The sequence below is a fragment of the Lepeophtheirus salmonis genome, chromosome 8, assembly GCF_016086655.4.
Source record: "Lepeophtheirus salmonis chromosome 8, UVic_Lsal_1.4, whole genome shotgun sequence".
NCBI lineage: Eukaryota > Metazoa > Arthropoda > Copepoda > Siphonostomatoida > Caligidae > Lepeophtheirus > Lepeophtheirus salmonis.
In genome coordinates this window covers 16,957,821-16,979,738 of record NC_052138.2, presented here as the reverse complement: position 1 = coordinate 16,979,738, position 21,918 = coordinate 16,957,821, and the positions used below count along the sequence as shown (strand labels likewise).

General features: G+C 30.1%; 1 protein-coding gene and 1 long non-coding RNA gene across 2 annotated transcripts; one reads left to right on the top strand and one right to left on the bottom strand.

Annotated features, from left to right (window-relative positions):
• The first annotated feature begins 4,239 nt into the window (after positions 1–4,239).
• On the top strand, positions 4,240–7,379 carry LOC139906222 (uncharacterized). The gene is made up of 3 exons (XR_011781583.1): positions 4,240–5,728; positions 5,790–5,925; positions 6,093–7,379. It is a non-coding gene; the product is annotated as an uncharacterized lncRNA (long non-coding RNA).
• On the bottom strand, positions 7,086–16,531 carry LOC121123153 (glutamate receptor ionotropic, delta-2-like). The gene is made up of 14 exons (XM_071890659.1): positions 16,424–16,531; positions 13,790–13,937; positions 13,611–13,734; positions 9,277–9,420; positions 9,135–9,216; positions 8,885–9,074; positions 8,656–8,743; positions 8,422–8,574; positions 8,136–8,358; positions 7,946–8,080; positions 7,749–7,855; positions 7,534–7,695; positions 7,385–7,472; positions 7,086–7,311 (listed from the first exon to the last, which is right to left on the bottom strand). Exons 1-10 carry the CDS (start codon positions 16,506–16,508, stop codon positions 8,034–8,036), a joined length of 1,284 nt encoding a protein of 427 aa, XP_071746760.1. The 5' UTR covers positions 16,509–16,531; the 3' UTR covers positions 7,086–7,311; positions 7,385–7,472; positions 7,534–7,695; positions 7,749–7,855; positions 7,946–8,033.
• Between the last annotated feature and the right edge of the window lie 5,387 nt (positions 16,532–21,918).

The following is a 21,918-nucleotide window of genomic DNA, read 5'->3' as shown; positions in this document are numbered from 1 at the left end:
TTATTCTAATGTCTCGTATGCAAATAAGTTATAATTTGCGAATTTTGCTTTTCACCATCAATAAGGGTGGATAAATACTAATATATAGAATGGACCTTGTTTTCAAGTGCGTAGTAAAATTATATGATGATTCTTAAATTGATTGAATTAATAGCTTAGAAAACGTCCAATTTCATAGTTAAAATGTCCCTTTGTGAATGTGCAAGAAAATAGAAAACGCAATAGACATAGTGATCTTGGAGCAAATAGAATAGTGAATAATCTCTCAAATGTATCTTGAATAAATTGTATGTGTCTAAATCCAAAAGTTATTGTATTTAATGTTTTAATTGTATCTATAATATTGTAGCAAGTAAATATGCATTTCATTTCTGTATTCAGGGTGAAATATTGTTTTTACTGAACTAAATTATTGAATTAATTATTTTAATTGATGAATTTGTCCATTAAAAATAAAATTTATCAACTTCAGTTTGTGTTTGTACAAGATAAAATGAGCAATGTGTTTGTCTAACATCCGTTTCTTCGGGTAAACACTCGAGTATGATCCATGGATTTGAACTTGTAATGTGGAATTTATTTAGGATAATTATAAGTCTTTTTATTGTATTTGAAGTATGATACGATGAAGACGGATTTTATTTCTATTAACAATTCGTATATTTATTTTTGAGTAAAAATACCCCATTATATTTTTAATTATATAATTTACATTTGTTGCTAATAATTTTTTAAATTCATTTGTAATATTTAATATTAATAACTTTTATGTTGTATCATTTTTCATTAATAATTTGTTCAATGTATTACATGTATTGACATTTCTAATTAATATTTTTTTCATAGTAAATAATTGATATTTCAGTTTTTTTAGACATTAAAAATTGATGACTCATTGTATAACATATCATATTAGCGACTTTAAGGAAGAAATTTAGGAGATCTCAATGTAAATAGATCTATAATATATAAATATGGAAGTTATTTTATGATATTCACGGAGTAAATCAAGTATTCTGGAATTTGAAAAGTTTCGACTACTTTTTATATTAAACTGTTCTAGTGTTATTTAAATTATAGAAGATTCTCATTTCTATAATAGAAGAATGACGTGATATTCTATCCTCCAAAACCGTAACTTTAATCAATATTACCACATGTTTCATTCCCGCTTTTGCATACACTCGCTCGATACCCTTGCCTAGTTATCACTTATCACTTTATGATTATATTTTAAAAAAATGAATACTTAATGTTAGATGGTACAAAATTCAGAGTTCCATTTTGTAATTTGGTGTGGATGACTCTAAACATGCTGAAAATTATCTTAACTTCACAATTTACAATGGAGGTATTTCTACAAATGACATCATTACCAACATCCTCCATTAATTAATGATGGTTCCTCGAGAAGGGAAGAATTTACCCGTGTATTTCTCTATAAATTTTTTGAACGTAGGATGATTACCCGTGTATTTCTCTATAAATTTTTGATACAAATGACACGTAGGATGATTATTTTTGCAATGGATAAGGTTATATTACATGCAATAGGCATCTTTGTGAGATCAAAGTTAAAGTCTGACTTGATGTATTCATCGTTAACTTGATTTTATAGATGAATATCCATACTCTTTATATGAGATGAGTATAACGAGTGGCGTGTGATTCAAGACAGGGGACTAAAGGCACATTTATATCGACAAATCCGACAAGCCATCTTTGTCTCATCCTGTAAGTATTTTCCAAATTCCTGGGCCTCCATTTTCAGAAATCCAGACAGAAGGCGACGTTATTTTAGACATTATATCCAGTTCTCTATCGAGTATCAGCATCTAATATTATATTAATATTGAATAATAAAGGCAGGAATGATAACGTTCTATCATATCGATCATAGTCACAACAAGCTAATTTTTTCCAACATTGATAACAGATAACAGGCTTATATTTTGAGTGGGCTTGGTTTTGGGGAAAAAAATAGAAAAATAAAATTTTTTGGAAAAAAATTAAAAAGTATAATTTCAAAAATCCACGGTCATAAACAAAAAATTTATTATTTCAAAATTATATTTTTTTGATTTTTTTTTCAAAAATCTACTGATGTTTACTAAATGTTTAAAAATTAAATTTCGAATATTATTTTTTTTTTTGTGAAAAAAAAACTAAAAATCCACAGCTATTCAAAAAAAAATAATTTTTTGAAACAAAAATATCAAAAATCCACAGTTGACAAATTTTTTTTCAAATATTGAATTTTTGGGATAAAAATTAAAAAATCCATAGCTATTCGCAGAAAATTAATTTTTTTTGGGAAAACACTAAAATAATTAAATTAAGAATATAAAGCTTTTTGGAAAAGAATTTAAAATATTGAATTGTTTGGAGAAAAAGTTCAAAAAATTCATGGCTATTCACTGAAAATTATTGAAATAAAATTTAAACATTAAATATTAAGGCAAAATTCCTTTTATACATATATATATATCTGTTTCCTTTTTTTTTTTTTTTTGGGGGGCTACTGCCCCTTCAGCCTACCTATTTCTAGGCTATAGTATAGCTATAAAATTTATAATACAGTTTTATAATATCTTGCAGATTATTTGGAAAAATAATAAAAGATGAGAACAATTTAATTTTTCTTGGAAGAAAAACAATACTATGTGCGCTATATGTTCCAAACTTCGAATCCAAGCTTTGGTTCTCTAACATAATGAAAAAAATTGACCCGGAATAGAAGAATAGGTGTCTAATAATGGGTGAACTCAACGTTACCCGTCATGTGACGCTTCTGGCTATGGGGGTTCCTGTGACAAATACAATGCCAAAGATATAGAAAAAAATTTAGTTGGGCTTGTGTTTGATGAGTTTGCATCAAAAATTACTTACTTGGATTAAAAGATCTGGAAACAAAATACGAAGTCGACTTGATTATGTTCTGTCTTCAAGTGGATTGGTATTTTTTTTTGGCAGAGTTAATGGTGTTCCCAACGTGTATTTCTTACAATTGTCCAGTTTTTACATCATTCAATAATCCATCGAAGCCTTGGAGATCCTTCTGGAAACCGAATTTGTCTCTCCTAGAAGCGGAAGGAACTTGTGGCGAGTTGTCGGAAATCATTGAAAATAACAAATTGTTATTAGATGCAGATGCTTCATGGGATTGCCTAAGAAATATCGAAAATTCAGCTAAGAAAATATTCATTCATAAAGGAAAAGAGGATCCATTCGAAAGAAAAAGAACTAAAAAGCGTCTGGAAGAAATGAAGGATGATAATAATACTACGAGCGCACAATTGGAGGAGATTATAGAGTATGAAAACATGGGCAGACTGATAAGAATAAGGAATAAAACTGTGGAGTTGTATGTAAAAGGGAAATCTCCCCTTCAAACATCTTGAAAAATCGCTTCCCCGAGGAAAAATGACTAACATAAAACTTGCCTCAGGCGAAATATCAGAGGATCCCGAGAAAATATCCAAAGAAGGATGAAGATTTGATTCCAAATTATATAGTTGTTCGTTCTGTAAGTCGAGCAGACTATGTTACTTCTGTTCTCACTTCTTTAAACTGAAGGTCGTTGAATGCTTCCAACAAAATGGAAGCCAATGTTATTTCAAAATTCTAGAAGTATTGAGAAAAATGATCAAAATTATTTAAATCGTGATATATTTTTAGATATAGACTCACCCATCACTAAAAAAGAAATAATGAAGTTCATCCATGATTATGACAAAAGGTTTAAAAGGCCTGTACCAATGAAGTTTCCTTTTGAATTTTTCAAACGGTTTAGAAATTTCCTTTCTCCACTCCTCGATCAATTGTTTAAGGAAATATTCAAGAAATTTTTTGTTCCTGTCAGACTTTGACTTTGATCTCACAAAGATGCTTATTGCATGTAATATAACCTTATTCATTATTAATCATCCCATGTTCAAAAAATTTATGAAGAAATACACGGGTAAACCCGTCCCTTCCCGAGGAACCATTAATAGAGGATGTTTGTAATGATATCATTTATACAAATACCCCCATTGTAAATTGTGAAGTTAAGATAATTTTCAGCATGTTTAGAGTCATCTACACCAAATTACGAAATGGAACTCTGTGATTTTGTACCATCTAAAAGTAAGTATTCATTTTTTTTTTAAATTTAATCATAAAATATGATTCTATTTTAGCTAAAAATGTCAAGGATTGTGATACACAACTCATTAAATGGTCACAACAACGGGCGTAGTAGCTTTGGATGGTTCGTAACTAGTTTGTCTGATATTAGTTTCTTCGCTTAAATACTTGGGTATGATCATTAGGTTTTCAATATTACATAGTCAATAAATATTACTTTTTTATCACTTAAAGATTAGCTATGGTTGATAGGTTCTAAGAAATGGTGTTCAGAAAACTCATAAAAGGCAAAAACAGCTGCTTAAATGGTCACAACAACGGGGGTGATTGCATTTGATGTAGCATTATAATTAGCAATTGTGCGTATCCTTCATGATAATAGTATGTTGTTATACAAGCATAAATAACGGGGGGAAATCTTTTTTTTGATGCCCTTAATAAGGAGTAATATCGCCGGACATTACTACATGATTAGCTTTTGCTCTAAATCTTTAAGACGGATTTAATTTTAACATTTTTATTAGTATATGCATTGTCTAATTTCATGATTTTGACATTTACTTTATTATTAAAAACTTTTTAGATCTCATCGGTAGAGATATATCTATCCTGTGCACAATTGTATATAGCAACTTCCACATTAGAAAAAAAGGGTGATGATCTTTTTATTAAACTCCACGTCTGGCTTTTGTTTAGCAACTTAAAGTTATGACATATTTAACTGAATTCCGATGTCCGAACAAGAAAATATTATTTGGATGAAACTATTATTTCAATATTTGTATTTACAACTTATTGGGATTATTAGTTATATGATTACAATTGTTTAATTTTGTATATTTAACATAAATGTATGATGGTTTATTTTTTAGTATGTAGATTATATTTAATTTAAGCCTTCTTTTTAAACTTGGAACTTCAAATATATTTCGCAATAATCTACTTTGTCGTTCCATTTGTTATGAGTCCATTATGAGCTCCGATTTCAAATGCGAAAGACTGAATATTTTCATTACAGATGGTGCTCCATATTGTATAAAATCAGCCAAAAACTTAATAAAAATTTTTCCTTGATGAAACATATAACTTATCTTGTTCATGGTTTAAATAGGAAAGCTACGCTCTGTCCTGATCAATTCCCAAATACCAACACTCGCTTAAGTTAAGTATTTTTTAAGAATGCTGGTGATCGCAAACGGAGATTTACTACTTCATACCAAATTCCTCTATCCCCGCGCCTATTCCCACAGGATAGGGAACATGGCTTAAAGTAGTAGAATACTACGCCAAGAACTTTAATTCAATCAAAGAATTTATTAAAGGTTGGTAAGAAAATAGTGACGCAATCCAAAAACCGTTAGATGTTTTGAATAATGAGTTTCTTTTCTCGGAAATATTGATGATTTAAGAGAATTTGAATCAAATTCAATTAACGATTAAAACATTAGATAAGAGAATGCCACTTCTTACAAGTGTTACAAACTCTATGTAATGATATAAAACTTGAACCGTTCAAAACAAAATGTATGCAGGTGATTGAGAAGAAAAAGGGATACTCATCAACTGAGAGAATGGGCACTAGAATCAATTAATAGCGATAGTGAGTTCTTTAATTACAAAAATAAACCTATAGTAAACAGCGACGCCGAGTGGTTTTTTAGTATGATGAGAGATATAAACGTGCCCAAAAGGTCTCGTCTCACGGAGGGTCACGTCAGGGATTTGATGATTCTAAAATGGAGCAATACCTTTGTAGACATGGGAAATTTGCAATAAATTATACTATTAATCTTAAAGGTAATAATATACTTATTTTTTATATATATTTTTTTTTTTCTATGTAAAATTTGGCATTAACAAATTCTTATTTTTTAATGGATTTAATGACTATAAACAATAACTAAAATAAGTTACAAATATTATTTAAAAAATTAAAATATAGATAATAATAGTTTTATTTTCAGGATTTATGGAACTATTATCTTTATTGTATGTAGATTTCCAATTGATAAGAAGGCCAAATTCTATTTGACGATCATCAAATACCTGGTGGCACTAAACAGTATTGGTAAATTTATATTCTTAATTATACTGAAATCCACCTCGATGTCACAGTTTACAATACGATGTTTTCTGTATCTTAAAACTCACTGTGGTTAATGATGATTTCTGGAGTCAATTCCCTCAGTTTAATGTAATTATTGTTTTCAATTATCATCTCCAGACAAATTAGTTTTGAACGAAGCAAGTGTAATATTTTGATATATATTTTCAATTATTGTTACACTTGTAAGTAGTTTGATTCGCTCTTAAATAATTTTATGTTTGTTTGGATTTTATTCAAATAGTGTTTAATCATCATTATTTCCGAGAAAAAAAAAATATCCCCGAAATATGCAAATATCTCCATCGATAATAATGCTAGAGAGCTTAAATAGATGTTAACAGATCTGGTTTGATAATAGAATTTTAAATTGGTGGGTTTGTCCAAATCGAGTGATTGGAACCGCATTTATTCAGGAAACCCCAATATTTTTAAGACGTTTATGTTCTGGGCAAAGAAAATGTGGCTTCCTAGATCACCTGATCTGAATACCTGGGACTATGTGTGGGGCGTCTTGGAGAGAGATTTTAATAAACGTGCACATAAAACTGTTGACTCCTTGCAGGCTTCAAATCTCGATGATAAGGAGTTTCTTATGAAGTCCTGTACCAGGTTGGAGGCTGTGGTTGAAGCTGGAGGTGGTTGGTTTGGGTGTTACTTGCATGAGTATTTATATGGTCAGATTCAATTAATTATCTTAGAATTTTGGGATACAATTTAAATTGATAAAAATATAAATGTAACCTCATAAAAACATGAACTTATTGCTCGATATATGAATCCAAGATATGAGACTTGAATTGAGACATCAACCAATGTATGTAGATACATTCACCTTTTTTTGTAAATATAATATATTTTTAAACCCTATTTATTGAAACTATGTGACTGTTTATAAATAGGTACGATATAAGTAACTTATTAAAATCTTAAATTCTATGTTTCTTCTTTTCGTAGAAATAAGTAAGAATACTACATCCAATCCCAAATGCATAAAGAAGAAAAGCTCCTTGTAAATGTTCCATAGATAATATTTTTTTATCATTGTCATTTTCATCCAAAAAGTCATCCGAATGTTTCTACAATGATGAGATATAGATATGTATTCGTAAATCATTTTAAATCAAATAAAATTTTTACAAAACTACATACGTGAACACTTCTATTTGCCATTTTCTTTTTATGTATGTGTTTCCTACGCCATAAAATGACTAGACCAGCCTGTTGTATTTTTTGAATACTTCATACGCAGAAAATAACAATAATTCACTACAAAGACAGAATGTCTTTTTACAACTTACAATTTGTTGTATTCATGCCTTATAGGATTGTTTTTACGAAAAACAGTCGCTAAATCCGTATTATGGAAACCACGTCGTGCTAACCTAGTTTTGCCATTCGAATCTGTAAAAATAGTTTTCAACTGTGAGTTGATAATGTCTTCTTCATAAATAAAGCTGTATCTAGTAAATAAAAAATAAAAGAGTCATGATGGAGATTCCGGATTAAATCTTACCCAGTGTTGCCGTTAAGGTAGAGCAAGCAATCTTTAAATGTATTGCAAACACTGGGTCCCTTGTATAACCGTTTATAAACTCTTTGGTATAGCTTGACATTTGAATCCTAAAAATTTATAAGAGATGTTTAGAAATATGTTTGAATGTACATAAATTCAAATCTGGTGATTTGTATTAATACTATGTGTTTGATTACCTGAAAATATTGGTCATGATATTTTCCCTTCAAAACTAAAATTTTCAAATTAGAGTTCAAAAGCTGATTTAGAGAATCAATTGCTACTTCATATCGTCGTAAAGTGAGTGACGAAAAAAAGGCTTCCAGCATAGCCTAAGAACCAAAGGTAGATTATTTAAATAAAATGTATTTTAAATGTACTTATTACTTGACACAACGCAGAGTGAAAATAAGAACCAAGATGCTAAAAGAACTCGATAGGATGAGAGTTTAGGATGTGGTATCCCTTGATTCATGAAGGATGCCCACATGCTTAAGAAACTATATGTTAGGGTGACCTCATTCATCGGAATGAGAGTCCACTTTATGAATAAGTAATTAATCACAAAAAAACTCAACATTCCGAAGACTAAGGCTATCCACAAAGACGGCTGAAAAGAAGAAAATAATATAATGAAGTTTAGCATTAACAAGATACTTTTACGTATATATACTTGGAATGGAGAAAGAATAGCTTGCCATTTTGGAAGTGGAGCGGGTTTCCGTGTTATGAAGGTAGTTTTAGTATAAATAATCGTGTCTGAGAAGTCAATAACTATTTCACGTTCGTAGGATCTGGTAATAGCTCCCAAGCATATGTCCACTTCCTACAATATATAAGAACTGATCAATAAGATTTACATATTTAAGACAACTTTATATAAACTCTTTGTTTTAGAATAATTTACTTGTCTTTGAGTCATTCCAATCATGCCGTTGAATTCGTCCTTTGTGCTATTCTTAACTCCAAATTTACCATCGGGGGTTCTGATATATCTAAGTTAGTAATGATTAGTTATTCTTTTTTTAATGCATCATAAATAAATATTTTATTCCAATTTTGACTATTCAAAATACATAATTTAGTTTAAGTCCAAATTTTAATGGTAACCACAATATTGATAACATTTTATTTACTTGACATTGAAATTCAATATCTTCTTAAATTGAGAAAGGATATCCTGTTCCACTCCACTGATCATCAAGTCTAATGATTTAGGATGAAGTCGTTCTTCATAGATATAGGGAAAAAAAGCTAGATAGGCACAGGGTAAGACTTTTCCTTTCATATCTGAAAATTTATTTGGGAAGATGTCGTCGGATGTTTCTAGGTATTGAATGACATTTTGAATTAGTGATCATTCAGGGATATGTCTACATATAATACTTATGAATCGTGTAATCCAAGCTCCAAGTCGAGTGTATTCACCATCATGGATTGGATCAGAAGTATATAAATAGAAGAAACCCTAAAGGATTAAAAGAATTACCTGCAGTGAAATAAGTTGGTTAGGAAATAGATGGCTCACCGTATTCAATGCCTCATCAATGGTTATTATGAGTAAATGAAACACGTCACGCATTTCTTTTAGTTTCAATAATTGGTTAAATGAGTTTCTATCGGTAATGAATATATACTTTTGATTATAGCCGACTAAAGCTTTATCCCATATCTGTAAGTACATATTAATTTATACAGAAATATAAATGATGCACGAATGAAATTAAAGTTATAAAACAAGATCAAATCTTTGAGTGCATCTATGTATTTATATTTAGCGAAACTGAGATGATCATCAAGGTACCTATATTTAGTTAAGGGCAAATATTTTTTTTTAAGCGTAAAAAGAATAAAACTTTTCTTCGTAATGTTTATGTCAAGGCGTCAGACATTTTTAGGGGCTGTTTAAGATGTGCTGGACAATTCTAAATCCTTTAAAATTAAATTTAAGATTCTTATATTCATCTACACATAGTAGTACCACATATCTTAAATACCTGAGTATAACAAATTTATTCAAACAAATATTCGATTGACTAATGTATAATTTTTTTATGAAATACATTAACAAATTCTATATTTAAGCACTTTCATCCATGTAGTTTATATGTATGTATATATATATAAAATGTATAAATGACATATTATAAAATGTGTTTAAGTCGCTTGTTGCTTAAATATGAAATATGTCGACTTAGGTGGAGGAGATTTTTCAAGATCTCAAGATATAAAGGTCATTTTTGTGAGTTTTAATAAATGTTTATTATTGTTAAAAATTGGGCTAAAAAAACATAAATTTGTCAGAACTTTAAATGTCTTGTTAAGTTTATCCAAGGGATATTCTATAAATGGTCACTAGAATAGTCCATTCCTAACTTTTTAAAGAAACGTTAAGTTCTCATAGGCTTATTTGGGTAAAAACCAATGATTGACAAATTTTGTAAAGTTTTAGAGGCCTCTCAAAGGCCTTAAAGGTTTGAAAATTGACTTTTTAAGTATGCCCTCTGGTCGTGTGCCGTGGATTACAGAAATGGTTCTTGAGCTGAGAGGATGACACTTTTTTCATTTCCAAGGGAGAAATTCCTTGGAAGGCAATTGGTCCTAAAAATCAAATAAAATCTTTGGAAACCATAATACAATTCTCGATTGTGCTCTAAACGTTTTGAAGAAATAAGGAGATCCAACTCTCAAGCCATTCCAACATTGTTTAAATATCTAAAACCTAAAGTTCAAAGGCTCGCCAAAAGCTCCAACAAACCCATTTTCATTCGGGAGAACAAAGCTGATACTAAGAAAATTTAATAATTATGGAAATCTCAATCAACTTTTTTATTTCGAAAAAAAGATCTCCACAATTTCAGGACATACTTTACTCCTTATTTGGAACCTCCTACTTCCAAAAATAGAGGAATAGACTTTGTGGACATGAATCTAATTTCATCAACAATAGAAGATGAAACTTCTTATAATGATAGATATATATATTTTTTTTTTTACATTAGTTACTTTATCCTTAGAAAATAATAATTGTATGCAAGATAATATGCAAGTATGCAAGATAATAGATAATACATACATCTAAAGGAAATAAATTCCAACATACAAATCCAAATTGGAATCTGTGAAGCAGAAATAATGGAATTAAAGAAGAAGTTGAAGGAGAAATATGTCAAAATTTGGGATGCAGAAGCAAAGTTTAAGTTTTTAAAAATGAACCTCTCTTCAGTATTTAATTCAAACCAAAACAATTTTTAAGTTGCAAGTCTTCACATTCCAAGAACTGGTCTAATAGAACCATCGATAATTCACTACAGTTAAGATTTGTTGAGTAACTACATATATGTTGTCCAATTAATCTATTGCAACTTTGTACTGTTTGGATCAATTAGCAAAAATAGGGGCTTTATTCAAATCTTATGTAAATCAATTCAAAAAATAAAAAAAAATTGTAAACTCAATAACTGAAGTAGCGGTTCCATTAATTAGGTCATCTATAAATGTCACCAAATGTTTCAAAATTTTATTTTTTACTATGTCTGAGTATGTTACTATAAGAATGCACATACATTTACGAATGCAAACTACGACTATCAAAGAAAATAGAATAGCTTCTTCTATTTTCGGAAAACGAAGAATGTGTATGCGAAATTAAGTAAGTTAAAGAAGTTATTATTAAAATAATTATTTCATTTTTTCATTATAATGAAGCTCAATAAAATTATTTTTTTAGTATTCATTTATTGTATTAAGTTATTTTTGGGCCATTTGATATATGTCACAAGGGGGTGCTGAAATCTCGTGACGTAACTCTTCTTATAGGGCTCTGGCGTAGTTTATACCTGTCAAATGTAATCAAATTAGAGCTTCAAAAGTTACATCTACTGAAATAGCGGCCTATTCAAAATAACACCTCTTATTAAAAAATCCTTTTATATAATATTTACAAATTCATGTAGTCTTTCATGGACTAGGTCCCCTTCTTGATCCTGATCTATAACTCTAGTAAAATCCTTGATGTACGTAGAAATTTCGCCTTTTGAAGAAGAAATTGACTGCATATGAATGACAATTATTCTTTGCAACAGACCGTAGCAGTAGTAATTCAGTGATTCCTTCACAACCCTTTGAAACCTATGCATTAACGTAGAAGTAATTTTGATTGTCTATCTTGTTTAATCTTCTTTTTTTTTTAATTTCTCAAAGCTGAAATGCAACGGTAAAAATTCAACTGACAAACCTATAAAACTAACTAGAAGTAGTATTTCCTATATTATTTATAAACACTGCAAGGAAAAACAGTACAAGGTAACAACGGCAGAAGGCGAAAATGTCGCAAGGCAAAAAACGGGGAAAATGTAAGAATAAAATCCTTGATAAATTCTGGGAAAACGGGATCCTGAGGGAAAAACTGTTTCTTGAGCCTACAGAAAGTCTGGTTGCTGACTGAGAGCATTTTCATGATGTTGGTGGGACCGATGTTTGCAAAAAATGCCTACAAAACTTTTTAAATTATCAATTTATAGCATTTCCAGATTTATCGAACACCTGGTACAACTCGATAATCTTCAATGCGAGTGGCATTTAAAACTCATCAATCAGATATAAATGCCTTTGAGAGTAAACTAGAAGCTTTTTTCGACATTGTAAATAAAGAAGCCTCAAGAATTCAGAAGGTGTCTCGTAGAAAATAAAGTAAATTCTAATAAAAGTTACGAAAACACCGAAAGGCAAGATATGGAATTTAAAAGACAATAGAAAATCAATAACATACATTCAACAAAAGAATTGATTGGTTACAATAATATTGAAGAAGAAAATAAACTGGAGGAAAGTGATAATGATAATAATTAGAAATGATCATATAAAAAAAAAGATTAAAAAGTATTTTAAGGCCTAAATTGATTGGATCGATTGACAGAACAAATCCATCTGATCAATATACAACCTTTTTACTTGCATCAACTTTTTAAACGTATTGACAAGAACGTTCAGGACTTAGAAAGAGATACATGAGAGAGAGAAAATAGACAAAAACTTGAATAACACATTTGCTCCTAGATATCTCTTTAAGTTAAATTGGCATGGGAAATTGTTAAAGGATCTGATAGAAAAAAAAATGTTGATTGTGAACCTGTAATTATATCTGGATTCGGTAATACGTATAATCACCTTTTGAGTCTTCATAAGTTGGTCTCTGGAACTGGCATTTTTAAAGATCAACAAAAAATAGACTTTAAGTCCGTCATGACCAATGATGAAAAAGTCATTTAAGATTCAGATATAAAGAATAACATAATTGACTTTACTAAGAAGCAAATTCAAAGTTTTCAAGTCAGAAATGACTTTACAGAGTTATTAGAACAAATGGTGCATGTTAAAAATTGAATTAAGTAGAAAATCGAATTTAAATTAAATAAAGATTAAATTTCAAATTTTGTAGAATTTGATTTATTTAATAGGCTTATTGGTTCATTCTTTGCAAAACCAAAGGTTCGATAAATATTTTTTTTTAGATTCAGTGTACTAGTAGGGAAGGTGATTTTTCCTTTTTTTTAATAGACATATTCACATTTTAGCGAGATTTTTATAAATTGAGTACTCAAATATCTTATTTATTCTACAAATATGTTTTTATATTAATTAGTAAACTATGACAAATTAAATTGTAAAAGTGATAAAAGATCAACCGTTATATTTTTATAACAAGAACGTCTCAAACGTCTCTCAAGTTGTGACATTATGTGAGGCAAAAATATAATTTTCGACAAATAGTGATTAGTAACAACTTGACTCTATACCCACGACTCTGCCTAATTAAATATACAATCTTATTTAGCATAAGTTGAAAAACCAAAAACTTACCATTTTTAAAAACGTTTTCAGTGACTCAAATCTTCCAAAAATAAGTTTTAGAGTATTTGGTTTGATCAATATTTTATTCAAATCGTTGATCCACTTCTCAACAGATACATATACAGAGATTTGTCTTGGAAAAAAAAATTACAATACATTTAGTTAAATTTTTATATCTAGATTTTTACTTATCATCCTCATGAAATATTTTTGCTAGTTTCTGGGAGTTAACATCTTTAAAATCGTCATCCAATTCCAAATAAATCACATGATTCGAAGAAGGATAACTATTAATAAGTGTGGGTAGAAATTTATTTAACTCTATTTCATTTGTTCCTACAATATAAAAAACAGTAGTATCTGTACAAACAGTGATGAATGGCATAATTAGTTAGTGTGAGTATAAAATATTAAGGTAATTTGAATCACATAAATACAAAACTAGTATCTAAAATATTCCAAAATAGTAATTCAATCAACATAATTGTAACCCGTTTAAATAGTACTTGGAGTTTTACTCTGAAAAATAATTGGTCACTAAATACTGTTTGTTTTTGGTTCGATACCTCCGAGTTGAATTGACTTAGACGCGTCAAATTTTAACACAACAACCCTTTATATACCTGCCATTGTTTGAAGCTATTTAAAGTTACACTTTCAAAAACAAATATTTAATGACAGACTAATTTTTGTTTATTTTCACGAAAAATCTCACATCAACTCACTCAAACGACTGTTATAGTAATACTGTGCCTTTAAAATTACTCAAACTTTGGTGAGTAACTGTCAACAGATACTATATAGATCTGACTAACTTTTGTTTACAAGTGTTGCCATGTTTTTGTTAAAGTCGACAACTTTACAGACCCCTATCGCTTAGAAAAGGCGTATTTATGACGTCACATTTGTTTGTTTTACTTGCAATTAGACATAGATAACCAATTACAAGTTACCCAAGTTAACCAATCGAAGTATTTCCGTTGCTGACATTGAAATTTTAATACACTTTATACCCACAGATAAAGGAATATCTTGACATACGAGTTTAATTGGTTCCTGGGCCCGTTCGTATGTCAAAGTATTTAGTCCCAAAATAAATAACTAAAAAAATTAAAGTTGAAATGGATCTCATGTTTCGTAGTCAACACTAGAACAGCTAGTATCTGAATGAAAATTCTTAGGTTGTGGCACTCATATTTCTCCAAGTTATTAGCATATCTTTTTTTCTAACCCTTGTCACAGCTGACGTTCATAGCTGCAAACTGAAGATTTAAATCTATGGCAGTGTTACTAGGCCAAACTGCCGATCGAAATCCTTTGTCACCTCTATGTTTTTCTTTTTCTATTTACCTTAAACTAGCTGACAGAAAAAAGTTTCCATGTATAAGCTTTTGTAAACTTTTTAAATTGGACTGATTCTATTCACATCCCTATTCCTTCATACAATTAGCATGCGAACCTACAAACTAGCAAATAATACAATTACAATTTACATCATCTAGGCATAGAGTTTATGATAACTTTTTCTTTGTCAACTAGATTAGTAGCCCCTAACTACAGATCTGTAGTGTAATTGATATCATTAGGTAGAATAAATCATTAGCACTGAAATGTTATGTAGGCTGACCAACCCTACTTTTATTGCCAGATATGTTCTCTTTTTATATTCTGTCCGGTGTTCACGGGGACTACTTTATAAATTCATGGAATCTTCGATTTATGAAGGATGAATGTTATAAATCTTAAAAATTGACTAAAATAGAAAATTGAATTTAAACTAAAGAAAGACAAAACTTCAAAGTCTCTTTAGTAAAAAAATCAAGATCTAAAACATTTTTTCTGAAAAAACGACAAAAATAATCAATAATACACTTTAGTCTTAAATGTATCAATTTCTAAATATAAACCCCCTTCCCCCCCCCCCTTAAGCCAAATGAAATTAAAAATGGGTAACTCTATCTTAGGATATTACTATTAGTAGATAGGAGAAGAATAGATTTTGATAGTTGTAAGCTGACACATCAAAATACATAATCCATATATGACACCACGATACACAGGTGAATTTTTAAGAATCTTCAGACTATGTTGGGAATTAGTGAGAAAGATAATATGGTTCCAGCTCAATTTTTAACAGATAAAGTGGAATCATTAAAAAAACAAATCATGACGTCATATATGGATTCAACATGATCACTCAACTTTACATTGCTAATGTATTTACATTTTGGAGACAACGGACAATGAATAACGTAGTATGAGAGGTATACTAATGCTAACGACTGCTAAAATAGACAAAAGACAGACTCAATTTTCCCAAACTCCACTCTACATCAGGGACCACCACTGACTAGATTTTTGCAAATATTTAATTAAATATTCTGAGAAGAAATATTTTAAGGAAAGATTTAAAAAGGATATACAATATTGATTGACCTGTCCATAAAATAAGTATCATTAAAAAAATATGCTAATCAATGAAATATGCATACCATGTATTATAAAAGGCTGTTTAAGAAAATAAAATGAAAGTATTTTCTGTATAAAGGCCATTTGAAACAAAAGAAGTAACTGCATTTTTTTAATAAGTGAAGTTAGTTATAAAAAAATTAAATTTTGAAAAAGGATCTATTTCTATACTCATACTAAAATATTTTAATAAAACGGGGGGGGGGAAGAAATGATGACGTAATTTATGATGCAGAAATTGAAAATTAAGCTTTTGAGAAGGTGTGAATTGTAATTGCAATTAATCCATGGGATGAGTTGATAATAAGGTACTCAGATTTTTTATTTTATTTTAAAAATTATGAATAACTTACTCTTTTCTATAATTATTTTAGACATTGTTGAGCCCAAAAAATATGCCGTGAAAAAAAACATGACTTGAACTAAGAGGAATATCATGTTTGATGGGTATCCAAGCTTTGAAGATTGAAAAAAGAAAAATGTGTCTCTCCTTTTATAGCTATGTTTTGAGCAATTAATTTTTTTGTCGTGTATAATTTTTTTAGCTAAAATTAATAACCAATTTTCTGTTAAAGCGTGAGGTAATTAAATATTTAGAAGCGTAGAAATCCCATTAGTGCTAGACCTTTTTATCAAAAAATGTATTACTCTAAAATACAGAAAACAAATTATGTAGCTTTCTTTCGAGGCGTATAATCAAGTAAATTAATTATAATTTTGTAGTGGAGCTAATTTTATATTATTGTAATTGTAATTATATTATTTTTACTCGTTTCTTATCAAAGTTCGACTACAATATCTACGAGGATGGTATGATAAGTTTCCGACCTAACAAAGATACAAAATATTTTTTCTGAATTTTTATTTTTCAAAATAACTTGTAACTTGAAACACTTATCCTGGCAATGCTTCCATCTCTGTAAACCGTCTAAAATGTACTCGGCGTTTTTCTCTGCAAAATAGTCGTTCACGAGACACTTATTGTTTTTGGCTCAATAAATCCAAGTTGAATTGACTTAGACCATAGATTACTTAACAATTGTAGAAGTGAATAATTAATTTTTGTTTTTGGGGTTTGACAATAGTTCAAACTGTTCCGAAATAAAAATAACTTTCCTCTCAAGTCCATCATCATCATAGTTCTACCATGAAGAAAATACTGACAAGAGTCGTAGAAGGCCCAATTCCTCACTATTGAAGGATATAAATATTGGCATGATATTGCGAACCTCCATTTACGTAGGACATCACCATCTTTTAAGGGTAGCCTATGTAGAACTACGTTGTCTTCTTTTGGCTCGCCAGGATAACCCTACTTAGAGCCCGGAGCTAAACAAATACTAGGCATTTTTGAAATATAGTGAGAATGGATTGTGCACCCAGTAACAAATAAATAACAACTAACTACGTTTTTTCCTCCTTCTCTGTTCATCCAAGTGTAAAGTATCAAAAAGCGTGATCAGTCCCACTTTCTAGAGTCCCAGAGTAAGCCAACAAAGTAGTAAATAAAACCCATCCAAGACCATTCAAATAGATCTTATGGCAGCTGACAATTTTAAGGCAATCAGCAACAAGAAGGAAAAAACGTGCTTTTCTTCTAGAGAGTGTCCAATCTTGAGTCCTTAACACTCAACAAAACACACTCACACATAGATACTCACTCAATACTTGGACCTTCACTCCTCAAGAATTAAAAAAAAATAACAAAAATAGATTAAGTAAATAATAAGATTGCTACGCTGCTAAATCTCATCTAAGTCACATTCTTTTCTTTTTTTTTCAATTATATTTAAAATACTTCATTCTAAAACGCCTGTAAGATTTAATTCATTTTAATCAGTGCTCCCTCTATATTATACTGACTTTTTTTCGTTAGACTGTATTAGTATAATACTCAGTTCCCCCAATGACGTGTTTTCGTAATTGGTTTTACTCACTAGATGGCTCTTATTCTGATCCAATTCATCCGGCTCGACAACCATTGATAACTGCTGCAAATAAAGATTCAAGTACTGATCAACACTCAAACTCAAAGTTTGAAATATTAGATAGTAAACTCCAACTGTGAAGTATAAAGGAACTTGTGAGAAATGATATTGCAAATATCCAAGTGTAATTTACACAATCCGTCATTAATATCAGAACCATTACTACCACTCTTTACGAGTGGTTCAATGACTATTCCAAAGAAAGTAAAAATTTATAACTAAAAGCAATGAAGACACTCCTCAAAGAAGTCAAAAGCTGGGATCAAGTTAGAAATGAAAAGATTACTCCTCGATTGGCATAACAAGCCTGGAAAAATCTAGCAACTGCGTTACGGAGTACAAGAGGGTTATTAAGAGGTGTTGTCTATTGATGGAGGAACATAAAATGAGAAATCGTAGAGGATCTATCGATACTTACCTCATTCAGAATCCTAGGAAGAAGCTATCGGGGGGAAGATTGTAAGACATTCACACATTGTGAAGAATAACGGAATGGAAGAGATTTCAATATTCATGCTCCTATTGATTGTGAATGATTTATGTGTTCTACTCTTTACAATTTCCTATCGTTGTTTATGTGCTTTTTTTCAAGTTAATAATGAGACGTACAATACAACGTCATCTGATGCCCCATATACAAATATGTGTGGGAACTGGGAAGGAAACGAAATCCCCTCTTAACTACCCCTGGCTACTAAGACCTGATTTTCTGAGGATCTGCTTCTAGGATTCCCTTGAATGTCCGTTTCTTCGTATCCTATAGATTTTATAACAATGTCATAACATGTTTTTAATATATATTCGTGTCTGATATTTAATCAAACTTGGCATTAGAGGGATTCATTTGTCATAGTCAGTAAAGCTTTAGGTCCTTTTATTTGTTGGTCCCTTTTTTGACGTCCAAATAAAAAGGAATAGTTCACTACTTCCCTTAATTTTCCTGAAAAACGGAAAACGGGCTTATTTTAATTTAGGGCCCCAAAATGGCCGATCTTAAAAATGTTGATTTTCTGTTTCTTTTTTTCTTAGAACGACGAGGATATCCTTTTTGCGAAATTTTGCGAAACTTCTTGATATATTCGTTTATAAGTTGTTGAATTTTCATAATTCCTTTTATTAACTAAAATTAGATATCGTTTCGTTGATATAGTGAACACTAACTAGACAGACGTGGGTATCATATTTGACATTCAATCATTTCAAATAATCTTTTTGTTCTACAATTGTGTATGAAAAAGATCAAGAAAGTTCAAACATTAATGAGTAACTCATTAAAGGAATCCTGTACCTTTCTTTTATAGATAAAAATATAGATTTTGGTGAACTACACATTCTGCTTCACCCTTTTATTGTACAAGGATGTCCAAGAGAAAATAATCAATAGAAGGAATAAGACCTTGTGTCCACATCGTACTTTAATTCAGAAGGTGATGATTTCGAATTGAAAAAAGATGAAAAAAATGTCAAACCACCTGAATCAAGTTCTTCTGAAATGCTGCAATGCAATCAAGTGGCTCAATTTCCACCTTCTAAGAAACACAAGTCAATGTATGGCGGCAAGGATAATACAATCTGGTACAAATAAATAGGAAATGGAAAGAGTTCAGCCCGTTGGATACAATTTGAAGAATTCATTTTTCAAAGAGTAAATTATCAGCTTTGAACTCTTGATCGATAATTAAATTATTCCTCATATTGTAAAATATGGAATAGTTACGGTTCGTTCAAAACTTAGGAACTATGAATTGACTACCAGCAAACGAGAAATACTCCAAGAAATTGGCTGTAATTTATGCTAGAGGAATGTTAGCCAAAGGCTATCCGACTGAAGTCATTTGTTCAAGAAAATTGGGGATTAATCTCTTTTGGAATACTATGGCTTGTGACAGATATAAGGAATTATTGAGATTTATCTGGTTTGATATTTGTTCCACAAGATCCCAAAGACTCAAAAAACGACAAGGTCATCTTGATTTCAACAGTATGGGATGGATTCGTCAAAAATTGTAAGTAAACAAAGAGGCAGGTAAAAATAATAAATTTGATGAGCAACTATTCTTAACAAAAGCTATCCATTTACTCAATATTTGGCAAATAAGTCTGATAAATTTGGTATAAAATATTGATTAGCAGTTGCTGTATGGTCCAAATACTTGGTTAATTGATTTTCTTACTAGGGAAAAGATTCTCAAAAACCAAGAAATACATCTTTGTCAGAATATGTCGCAATGAAGCTGTTGGAACTGCATTTGGCAAAGGAAGGAATGTTACAACAGATAACTTCTTTACGGGATTCTCTCTTGCAAATGACCTTTAGAAAAATAGGACGAGTATTTAAGGACCAGGAATCGTGCTCGCAAAGAAATATCTCTTGAACTAAAAGCTACCAAACAAGTTTTAAATTCAAGCAAAGTTCTGTAAATAGTGACTAAACATTGGCTTTTCATCAAGGAAAAAAGAACAAAAATGTTTTAATTTTGTGTTCTGTTCACAAAAGTATAAAATTTTTAGATAAAAAAAAAAGGTTGTGAGAATCAATTCAGTATTATAATGAAACAATGTATGAAGTTGATATTCTAGATAAAGTTGCAAGACTTTATTCCACCAAAATGTCTTCTCGATAATGGCCACTATAAGTTGTTTATAATATTTTGTATTTTGCTGGTATCAATGCTGTTATCTCGTAGAGAGGAGTGACTGGTAAAATATTACTATCAATTTTAGCAATCAATAACAGTTATCAATACTAAAAAATAAATGGGTATCATTTTTGATTTCCACCGTCGTTTAAGGGGAGTCGTAACCCTCCGTTGTTCTAGTGTTGACATGTCCAAAATAAACACGATTTTCATCACTATGTATATGCTCAATGGTCCTTACCTACATCTACATTATGCATACATTGTGTAACGTGTATTTTTATTCTATATATGGATGTATCTTTTTCAAAATTGTATTTAATTCATAAAGACATAACAAAAAAAAAGATCCCTTTCTTTACGGTATAAAATTTTGTATTCAAGCGTAATTTTAGATAAAAAATTTAATTTTTTTAAAGGAATATGTCTGTATATTTTATAGGGAAATATATGATTCTTATTTTTAAAATTTTATTGCATTGAAAGAGGCATTTATTGAAAAATGTGACTTCAACTTGATTATCTGATACTGATGAATTAGCAAGGAATGAAGTAGTTAAATCCTGTAAAATGAAATGGACTGACATACTAACCATCAAACTTACTTTACAATCAACTTTAAAATTACTTATTTAGGATAGTTCAAGTACTTGTATATTGTACATATTTATATAAATTTGATATCCTTACAAAATGTCTAATTTAATATCCATTCTTATACAATGAACATAAGTATTTTTTTTTTCTTGGCCAAGAGTCTAAACTTTATTCATACTCTTAGGCCTTCAATTATAAGCTTCCATAAAGGATAATAGTGGTGTCATAAGCATATATATAAAGATTAGCTTAAAGCAACTTAATAATAACAACATGCGCAAATAATAAATAGTACGGATATAAATAGCATTAATAAAAACTATTAAAATGAAAAAAATCACTCAATTTTTTTTTTCTACATTGATTGACATCTCCACGATTGGTAATATATCTTTGAGGTGGTGTCGTTTGATGATTGTATCGTGTATACGACTTGCTGCGTTTTTGTTAATATTGCGCTCACTTTCCCTTCTTCGTTTCCAGTGAAGTAAGCAAAGAATTCCTACTCTGAAATCATTCGACAAATTATCCGCTTCTTTTTGGTACATTTCTTCAGCTCCAAAAAATAGGATCTGTTGTCTCCTTCATGTCCGTGCAGAAAATACAGAGGCTTTTTTGGCCATC

Bases quoted from the DNA above. Each gene is read 5' to 3' on its own strand.
- LOC121123153 (XM_071890659.1), bottom strand. From the start codon at position 16,508: ATGATATTCCTCTTAGTTCAAGTCATGTTTTTTTTCACGGCATATTTT. The intron at 9,075-9,134 runs GTATTATATGTA...TTCAATACCTAG, and splicing joins TTGGATTACACGATTCATAA to AAACATCCGACGACATCTTC. The intron at 8,359-8,421 runs GTATATATACGT...TCTTCTTTTCAG, and splicing joins CTATTCTTTCTCCATTCCAA to CCGTCTTTGTGGATAGCCTT.